The sequence below is a fragment of the Cupressus sempervirens genome, chromosome 11 (assembly GCF_028749045.1).
Source record: "Cupressus sempervirens isolate cs-2001-9-10 chromosome 11, ASM2874904v1, whole genome shotgun sequence".
Lineage (NCBI taxonomy): Eukaryota > Viridiplantae > Streptophyta > Pinopsida > Cupressales > Cupressaceae > Cupressus > Cupressus sempervirens.
In genome coordinates, this window is record NC_143128.1 from 574,397,012 (window position 1) to 574,407,233 (window position 10,222).

Below are 10,222 nucleotides of genomic sequence, written 5' to 3' on the forward strand. Positions count from 1 at the left end.
ACAAAATCAATAAATATCTCAATACAAATATCCCATAAATTGTACAAAATTGTCCCTCTATTACTAAATTTCTATTCAATCCTGAACACCAACTATTTCCTTAGTCAAATCCCTACCCTGGCCTATTAGGCCTTAGACCATAGCCCCCGCCTACTGACTTCAAGTTCAACACTCTTGCTGGCACGCAAGTCAGCAAAACAAAAACAAAATATTATTTAATTTGGTTCAAACTTTGAAAAAATAGCTTTCACACCCATCCAAAAAAATCTGACTATCTTTTGATCAATAATTAATAAGACAAATAAACAATAAATAAATAAATAAACTCTTTCTCATCCAAAGCTCACTATTCGTACACTATATTAAAAAAACATTCAATTGGACTCGAACAAAATCACATTTGCGTCCATTCCGGAAGTGTCTCATAATTATTAGCCACGTGTTTGACATCATAGTGCCACGTAGGATACGACAAGCGCCAGGCACACGCCGACTAAAACGCGTGTACTGAAAAATGTCAACGCCGACCAGCAGTCGGTTCGCCAGGAAATTTTCCCGTCAGTTGCCAGAAAATGAACGGGTGGAAAAATATAAAAGGGAAAATAATAAATGTGTAGATAGAAAGAGGGGAGTGAAGGCGACGGAGATTGGGAAAGATGTAGAAGCGCTTCACGGAAGGGAAACGGGGAAAAAGTGCGTGAAATGAAGGTTAGTTAAATTCTGTCGTTTTCTTCTGTTATGGGCCCTCACAGGTCACAGCAAACCCCAAAAATCCAAACTTTGAGAGGCTTTAAAATGGATTTCTTTTGGTTTTCTGACGGATTGCGAGGCATTTATTGTGTAAGGTTCGATCTGGAACCAAACTTTGCGGGCTTTTTGGGAAAGGGAAGGAAATTAATAGGTACAGCTTAACTCTTATCGCAACGAGGCGTTGATTAGCTTAGTTTGTGGTGGAGAATGCAATTTATGAGTATTTAAATTTAGAGATTTGTGAGTACAGAGTATGTGTGTTCTGTTTGTTGTTTGTTATTTCATTTTTCCTTTTATGTCAGGCGTGACAGTTAATTCACAGGAGTAAAGCCGTCTTTGAAGACACGGCACAAAGTTTCCGGTTTTCTTTATGAATTTTGCGTTTGGAATGGGTTCTCGGTTTTACTTGGAAAAACAATTCGGTTTTAGTTGAATTTGTCAGGCTTTGCTGGTGATTTGAGTAAAGAAAACAGTAATTAGTAGACATAGCTCGCAAGGATCGGGGATTTTTTTTCTTTTTAATTTGTGGCGACCGTGATTTTGTACGGGAAGGAAAATTTTATGATATTTCTCGGAAGTGGACGGTTGCTTTGGGCCCGTGTAAGGTCTGGAGGTTTGGGCCGATAATTTCTTGCTATCTTTATCCTTAAACCTGGCGGAGGATATCTTTAGTGGAAATTTGTGCGAGGAGCTTTGAGAAAATTTGTCGGTAAAGTGGGAGATAGGAAGAGATTTTTCTACTGTTGAAAGCCGGAGTGAATCTTTATAGTGTGGGAGAAGGTGAAGAATATTTGTAGCATCGGAAAGGAGTGTTAGGGAGAATCATATGTCTTGTCGCCTTAAGAGTTGCTTCAAGGGTTATTGAAATTATTAAAGCAGGACAAAATATCAAATCTGAACCTGTTGTCATTTCTGGATCTGATCAGCAATTGGTATTGGAGAGATTTGTTGATTCTTTCATATTGGAAATTTTCTGAAAATTTCAATTCTTCGAGTTCACGGCAACAGCGAGTAATTTGGGAAAGGAGAAGGCTTCTTTTGAGCGGAGTGGAAATATTTGCTGTTGGGAGATAGGAAGAGGTTTTTCTACTGTTGAAAAGCCGGAGTGGATCTTTATAGTGTGGGAGAAGGTGAAGAATATTTGTAGCGTCGGAAAGGAGCGTTAGCGAGAATCACATGTCTTCTCGCCTTAGTTGCTTCGAGGGTTATTGAAATTATTAAAGCAGGACAAACTAACAAGTTTACACCTGTTGTCATTTCTGGATCTGATCAGCAATTGGTAGCGGAGAGATTTGTTGTTTCTTTCATATTGGAAATTTTCTGAAAATTTTAATTCTTCGAGTTCATGGCGACAGCGAGTAATTTGGGAAAGGAGAAGGCTTCTTTTGAGCGTAGTGGGAATATTTGCTGTTGAGAGAGACGTGGTTTGGTTGAATTGCAAGAAATGTTTGGAGGTTTTCGTCTTTTGATGGATACCGGGGCTGTAATCTTTGGAGGATGCACAATTTTCTGACAGCGAAGTGCCATCCCCTTCTGTGAGTGAATTCTTCTGTCTGCATTGTTTTCAGGTGTAAATATCTGTATGATTGCCAAGCTTAGTTGTGCTATTGGGGAGCTTTAGTTGATCCTCCTATTGAGCTTGAAAGCAGAAATTTGTGTGTATTTGAAGCATTTGCGAAAACAAATTGTAGCTATAATTTGGCGTTTCTTTTGATAAGTTTGCACGCTCCTTTCAATTAGGATTGGAATGGTTTGTTCTGATGCTCGTTACGATTGAGATTTGGGCTTTTGATCTGGATACACAGCTTACTTGCCGCATTTTCGATACGATTTTCTTTATTTGGTTAAGACTCGGGGTACGAAACTGAGTAGTTTTATTAGGATTCCTTAGTTCAACCTTAGCTGCCGGAGGATTCTCCAGCAAGGTAGACAGACCTGGGGGTTACGCTAATCACATCCCGAGGGCCTTAGTTGTTTTCAATGAAAAATCTGAGCTGCAATTGTTTTTCCTGCTTGTTTATTACACAGAAATCTTTGTTACTGTATTTGGTTGCTTTTCGATGTGGAAAACAATGTCACAAATGATTTTTTCGTAAATGAAAACCAAACCCCCTGGCAAACGGCTGATGTTTTCTTGCATCTACTTGCTTTCGGACAGGCACTCTTGTAGATTATACAAGCTCTTCTGTTTGGTAATTCAATTGCATCTTATGGCATCTAATTACATCGGCTTGTGATCAATATGCAGGAACCATTAAATCCTCCGGTTCTAGATTACCTACAAAAATGTATAATGCTCAATCATTTACTGTTGGCGCAAACTCGCCATCAACTAGTCTTAGTCGCTCCACTTCAAATGGAAGACAAATGGTTTTCTCACAGGGAAGTACAGATTTCCAGAACTCGCAACAAATGTTTGAGCAGTTAAGAAAACAAGAGTTAAACGAATTTGATTGTAAGACCTCTGATTGTAATGCTTCTGGCTCTAGTTCGATAATCCCATCAGCAGGCTGTTGCATGCCAGAAAATTTCCAGGCATCAACAGGGTTGATGCGCTATCATTCAGCTCCTGGCTCATTTCTTGCAACGCTAGCAAAAACTGGTAATGATGGTATGCCTCATGTTTCTGGATCCAGACTTGACAATGAGTTGTCCCAAATCATCTCCAATGATTCAGTGCTTACATCAGAATCCAACTCTGGAGTAATGAAGCACAAATCTAGCAATTTACAACAAGACATGCACTCAAAAAACCAAGATGATTACTCGAGAATGGCCGTTCCTAACTCCTCTCACCTGAGTCGGAGTGCAAGTAATGTTGCATTGGAGAATATGAGCAAGAACGGTCAACTTGCTACAATACTTGAGAATGGGATAGATGTCTCTGGAAACAGCTTTTCTGGGTCTCCGAGGTCAATAATGCGCCAAACACAAGGAACTCAGCCTGGAGAGCAGCTTGTAAATGCTACTTATAAATGTGATCCGCTTCTTTATGACAGTCTCAATTCATCTGCTGAAACACCAGGTAGCCTAACTTCAGTGGCTAGAAATAACCTAGTTCGACACAGTAGCTCACCGGCAGGAGTTCTCTCTCACGTTACATCTAATGCATCGATTATTGCTGAACGTGGTAAGAAATGCATGCTCTGCTAGTGCTTTCTGTCTTTCAAAAGAAGAAAATATTTGTTTTAAATGGCATGGAAGTGCTTAAAATTTCTTTAACAAGTTTGTCTTTTTACAGGTTATTTGGAAAGAGCAGTGACAAGCGGTAACATGGGAATGACAGCGCTTGCTTCTGTAAACAGTCCATGTGGTAATTTGGTTGCACCAAATAGGCTGAGTCACCACATGAACTTTCTGCGACAAAGTAGTTCTCCTGCTCAGCTACTGAATCAGTTAACCATGGATATGGATATCCCAGAAATTGTGGACAAATTCAGTATGAATGTTGATGGGTCTTCTGCAGAGTGCCTTGTTAGGTGTAGCTCAGATTCTTCCAGATTAAGCAATGCAGGAAGAAGCCACGGATATATTCCAAACATATCAACTGGATCTTGGGAGGATGGAACAATGCATTCTGGAAATTATGAAGGTATTCAAAATAATGGAAGGAAGCGTGGAAGGGATATAGACGAAAAAATGTTAAGTGGTCTTCATTTACCAGAAAAACTAGTAAGGTTTTTTTCATTCAAATTAACCAATAGTACAGTATAATCTCTTTGTGAGGTTTTGCATTTGTTTGTATTCTCACACCAACTCTGTTCTTTTATTGCTTATGTTAGAACGGTGAGCCTGGGAGTCATTCTGTCTCACCATTAGGCAATCATCATTTTGGCTTATTCAAATCAACATCTGCAGAAATGGCCATGGAGAAACTTCTGGAAGACTCTGTTCCTTGCAGAATCAGGGCAAAGCGAGGATGTGCAACACACCCACGAAGTATTGCAGAAAGGGTTCGTATTAAGGATTGCTTTAGGAAAATATATTTAACCATAGAAGGGATGTTGTAATTCTGGTAATGGTTTAGTGTTTCATTGAGTGTTTTGGGTCATCATAGGCTGCAACTGAAATGACATTTTACAGGTGAGGAGAACACGTATCAGTGACCGAATGAGAAAATTGCAAGAGCTTGTGCCAAATATGGACAAAGTAAGCAAATTGGAGTATAAAAATCTAAAATGCATGGGGTCAATGTTGTTCGTGTTTCCTTGTATTTTAAGAGGTTACCAAAATAAGTCTTGTCATACCAAACTGAACTGCTCCTAATAGGAACTGCTTTTCTCTTTTAAATTTGTTGTAGCAAACAAACACTGCAGACATGCTCGATGAGGCTGTTGAATATGTCAAGCTCCTTCAGAAGCAGGTTCAGGTTCGTCTCTGGCAGTTCATCTATATTCCCTGCCTTTGTCGACCTTGTAGATTCTGATGACCCAAATCTACATTTTATTCACTAAAATTTAATGCTTCAACCTCAGAAATCCAGTCTAACAGACTTGATCTTTGCAGGAGCTTTCTGAGAAAGAGAAAAAATGTGTTTGTGCCTCCAGAAAACAGCACATGGTAACAAAACATGGGCTTATTGAAGAGGAAGGAATTTAGATCTGAGCAAAAGCCTTAGTAATGCATCCTTGTCTATATCCAGGCTGGTGTAATCCCCTATTTTTTAATGAGACTCCATTATACTTTCTACCAGTTCTTAAGAGGGCACCTACAGGAGTATAGCTTCCTTGATATATAGAGTTTTCATTGTCACTCTGGATATCTACGTGCATAAGTTCTTTGGATTTCCTTGAACAAATTTCTGGAGTGCCTCTACAGCTAAAGTATGCCTTGTCTTTAACATCGCACTACAATTCACAAGGTTCTCTATTCTGTATGGGTCTGACAAGCTTACAATCTCATGTAGAAACAAGTTCTCGCACATGCAGGCTGTATAATTCTTCCAATGTTATTAGCATATCCTTTTGTGGCAGAAATCGCCAATGGCTACAGGGCAACATATATGCACCTACTCCCTGTATTTTTACTCTTTAAGTGCTTTATATTCCCTCTATGAGAAGGTGCATTTTCGTGGCACGGTGGACAGTGCCACAGAAATCAACCTGTCTTGATTCTTCAAATCCATATGCTCAGACATTGGTTATAGATGCTGTCAGTATATGCTGACGACTTCTTTAGCCTCTTTACTAATAATGAAATTGTATACTGATTATCTCAAGTGCTCAGATACAGCTTTGTATGTAAGGTTTGCAGATACCGATTGGATATCAATGCCCGAGGTTCCATTATGTATCTGCCAATGAAATGGGTGCAGTAAATTGTCGAAATTTCATATGGGGAACACTTTCAAATTGAAGATATGTATGAATACAAGCTATAAAACTACCTATCAATATATGGTAGCAACAGGACTAGTTCAACTCCTGAGGTTCTGCTTTGGCAGTGCACTAAGTTGAAAAGCTTAGCCTACATTGAAGAAAGCTTTTCAATATTCTATATTATTTACAGCTATCATGCCCATGGTAATCCATGTGCTTGTACAGATAATTTTCTTTTGGAAATAGTTTAAGAAAAGCGTTTCTCAATCTGTGCAAAGCTTTACTGAACAGGAACTATTTTACTTTTTGATAACTGTGGTCTGTTAGCTAGATGACAAAATATCCTGGTCCAGGCTGTCAACTTTGTCCTGCAGTCTATTATAGTTAGGATTGCAGTTACTTTTAAAATTAAAGGCATTTTCAAAGTCCCTTGAGCATTTGCTCATGACATGATTAAAATTAAAATTAATAGTAAGTAAATTTTTACAATTGCTTCTCCTGGAATTAATTGATTGTTATTGTGTAAGAAATTTGTGATCCATCATGAGGAGGATGAAAGAGAGAAAACAAAAGGAGAAAATGAGATGTGTGATCTGAAATGTTGATGAAAATATTCCTTACACAATTGATTCCAGAAGCTTGAAAGAGAGAAAACAAAAGGAGAAAATGAGATGTGTGATCTAAAATGTTGATGAAAATATTCCTTACACAATTGATTCCAGAAGCTTGAAAGAGAGAAAACAAAAGGAGAAAATGAGATGTGTGATCTGAAATGTTGATAAAAATATTCCTTACACAATTGATTCCAGGAGCTGCGACTGAAAAATGATTAAAATTACTTTAGCCCTTGTTGGATGCCATGTGTCTGTTGTTTAGTTTAGGATTAGGCCTCACACAAATAGAAAGAAAGAAAAAGTTATTTCAAAGCTTTGTTGACATCATAAGACAGTCAGATTGTTGTCTAAAATGAATGCTCCTCAATTCTTGGCTGTAAGTGTAAGTGGCTTAAGACTCGTGCTCATGTTTCTGATAGCTAAAAATGACTTTGTACATAAAAATCCCCAATTAAAAAAAAACATTTTGGTATGATTGGGAATAGCCAATTTGTCAGTTTGTTCAAAGTCCCACTTGAATGCCTGCAATGTAGAGACTAAAGGCAATGACTAAAAAGAATCTAGCAGATCATAGAGTGAAGTGACCGTATTTTAGAGTGCTTGACAGAATCTAAAACCGTTGATGTTCTACCAAACTAAATTCTTTTCTTAGCCTTAAGAATCGTGGACTCGATGTAGATTTTGATACTATAACCAACATATACCATAATGTCATGACTTGATTCATGATGCCCACTTTAGACAAGTGCATAAAGTGCTCATTTATGCCCACTTTAGCCCTTGCTTTAGGAAAACAGATTATGTCTGTTCTTGTGTGCATTACGATACCAGTTTCCACAATTATCTCACTTCATCCTCGTCCTCCTTTTGAGCATGATCCAATGGTCATGAAGGGCAGAAGAAAATCGAAAGGGGTAATTAGCAGCAATAATTTCTTTGCACGCATCTATCTAGAGTAATTACAGTAGTAACAATAGCTCTAAATGAACACACAAAATCTCCATGACTAAATTTTTAAGTTACAGACACTCTCACATGGATACTGCCTCAATCACTAGGGCATCTTGTTCTTACTAGGTCAAGACAATTTTGCTCAAAATATCTTGCATCTTATCTATCACAAAATAAATCTCCAAAGTAACTTTTGACCGAGTTATTCCCAAGTGCTTATGAAGTAATTTATCAACGATCAAAAGCTGCAATTCTAAAGCAAAAGAACATTATTTTAATAGGTTTTAATTGTTTTAAAGTGAGCAATCTAGAGAATCTGTTCTTTACAAATAGGTAGGGAAAAAGCGAGTTATATAGCCTTCCCCTACCCTTAAGCCGTTGGAATTTGTTCTAAAACATCTTTTTCATCTCGATCACAACATGCACTTTCTTCAATCATGGTAGGAAGATAAAATTCAGATTGAGAGGTGCAATAATCTCCTATCATCCTTTTAGGACAAATGTTTACCTTCTAAAATCTAGTGCAGAGGTGTTGCAAGATCATTTGGCATTTCAGACCACCTTCTTCTCAAGCTCCGATTTTGCGACTCACCTAAATAATATCGATTACATTCTCAGTAATATATTATACTTTGTGGAGTGCATACCAATGCATTCTAAACGCTATTACATATCAAATGCATTACAATGTTAATTTTAGGGTTCTTGTTGAATGCCAATTAGGGTTAACCTTTTGCCATAACAATGAATAGGACATGTTGATGTTTGATAGATTCTGTCGGATAAATATATTATAATATTAATTACCTGATTATGGAATAGATATCATGGGACATGTCTCTATTCATTACCTATTCTTAATATAAATCTAAGAGGATGTTGCATTTGGAACACACATACCAAAAACATGGCAGTGCTGGAAAACTAACATGAAACCTCAAACTTCTAATGGCTTTGTCGCTTTCTTAAATTATTTTGTTAACCTAACCAATTACCATTTTGATAAGTTGTTTTAACAAACCTTTTAACTCATTTGTCAACCGGCCCTCCTTCCTAGTAATTCAAAGTTATTTTTTTGAAAGTATATGTTTGAAAGAAAAAGTATCAGTGCTGAATATGTGTGATATAGAACAAGTTTATATTTACCATAGAGATGAATATAATAATGAAGTGTGCCCATACATCTTAGATTTCTGAAATTGGAAGGGATCAGTCTTTTAAACTTGAAGTGGAGTTAGGGAAAATATTCTTTGATCCTTTGTAGAGCTTGTCCATTGTGCATTCCCCTTCCCAGAAAAAAAGAAAAGATGCAAACCTCATGGAATGAAGCCCAAAAATGTTAAAACCAAGGAGGAAGTTGCTTCAAGCATTCAAAGTACTCTGAATCTAACTTTCCAACATTCAAAAGATCAACAAGGAGAAATTTTTTTTCTCCTTGTCAACCATGAAGATTCTTTCAAGGAATGTCAGCATTAATGCCTCTGACAAAAGATATAGAATCAAACAAATGCTTGACTCTTCGAAGGTGGACATATTATTACTATAGGAAACAAAATTGTCACATGAAACTTTTTCAAAAACCATGGAAAAATGGAGAAATTGGAAATCTTCTCATAGTCAAAGTCTAGGTGCTTCAAGGGGATTAATAGTGTTATGAAATCCAAAAGTTATTCAAAGTCAAAATATTCAATAAAGCCTTAATTTTTAATTACTTCAAGTTAAATGGTTTGATACAAGTTTTTTTTATTTTCAATGTATATGGGCCTACATCTACCCAAGATAAGAAAAATTTATGGGACATACTAACTCATATTATTGAGCAACAGAGGTACCATTTCTTTCTAGTAGTGGGAGAGTTTAATGCAATTCTTAATGTGGCTGAAAAAAGTGGAGGAATATCTCTGCCTTTAAAAACAATACAATATTTTTCATCTTTCATGACAAATAACAATTTGCAGGATATTGAGCTATCTAATGGATTTTTCACATGGACAAATAAAAGAGTGAGTTTTTACAAATTGCTGAGAGGCTGGATCAATTTTTAATCTCTCAGTTGTGGGGGGTAAGATCACACAACTTGTTCCCACTTTTCCTCACGAACAAATCAGATGAAAAGTGGGAAAAAGATTTTTTAGTAGCTTCGAGCGAAGCCAAGGCTTCCATCGAAGCCTCCACATGGCTTCACTCAAAGCCCTTGTCACCTACAGGCTCGCTTGGGCTTCGAGCGAAGCCATGGGCTTCCTACAAAGCCCCAAAGGCTTCATTCGAAGCTCGTTAAAACCTTAATTGAAACTAAAAATGGTAGTTTTAAAGTTGTTTTAACATTTTGAAATGTCATTGTCACGGTGACAGTTTTGTAGCAATGGTTGGAGTGAAGTTTGTGACATTTGTAGTTACACCATCATTCCGAATTAGCATTTTCAACCTCCTTCGAGCATTCAATGTACTAGGTATGTTCATTTTTGTATTTTTAATGAATATTTTAGTTATTTTTAATGATTGTTTAGTTATTTTGATGAATTATTAATACTCTGTATTCGCTTCTGGGTTTGATTGTGTATGTTTTTTTAACATCAACGTTTCGGATCA

The 10,222-nt window shown here is 37.1% G+C and overlaps 1 protein-coding gene across 7 annotated transcripts; it reads left to right on the forward strand.

Annotated features, from left to right (window-relative positions):
* Nucleotides 1-619: 619 nt before the first annotated feature.
* LOC149530942 (uncharacterized) lies at nucleotides 620-6,335 on the forward strand. Of its 7 annotated transcripts, XM_089811312.1 has the most exons (8): nucleotides 822-901; nucleotides 1,053-2,285; nucleotides 2,999-3,880; nucleotides 3,992-4,422; nucleotides 4,533-4,703; nucleotides 4,834-4,899; nucleotides 5,051-5,119; nucleotides 5,257-6,335. In XM_089811312.1, exons 3-8 carry the CDS (start codon nucleotides 3,037-3,039, stop codon nucleotides 5,347-5,349), a joined length of 1,674 nt encoding a protein of 557 aa, XP_089667438.1. In that variant the 5' UTR covers nucleotides 822-901; nucleotides 1,053-2,285; nucleotides 2,999-3,036; the 3' UTR covers nucleotides 5,350-6,335. The 7 variants fall into 7 exon arrangements, 4 of the variants coding, with proteins under 4 accessions (XP_089667439.1, XP_089667438.1, XP_089667437.1 ...); XM_089811313.1 differs by lacking the exons at nucleotides 822-901; nucleotides 1,053-2,285 and adding an exon at nucleotides 620-708; XR_016359141.1 differs by lacking the exons at nucleotides 822-901; nucleotides 1,053-2,285 and adding an exon at nucleotides 622-708 and having other exon boundaries at nucleotides 4,609-4,703.
* The last annotated feature ends 3,887 nt before the right edge of the window (nucleotides 6,336-10,222 follow it).

Bases quoted from the DNA above. Each gene is read 5' to 3' on its own strand.
- LOC149530942 (XM_089811313.1), top strand. From the start codon at position 3,037: ATGTATAATGCTCAATCATTTACTGTTGGCGCAAACTCGCCATCAACT. The intron at 4,704-4,833 runs GTTCGTATTAAG...GACATTTTACAG, and splicing joins CACGAAGTATTGCAGAAAGG to GTGAGGAGAACACGTATCAG. The intron at 4,900-5,050 runs GTAAGCAAATTG...AATTTGTTGTAG, and splicing joins TTGTGCCAAATATGGACAAA to CAAACAAACACTGCAGACAT.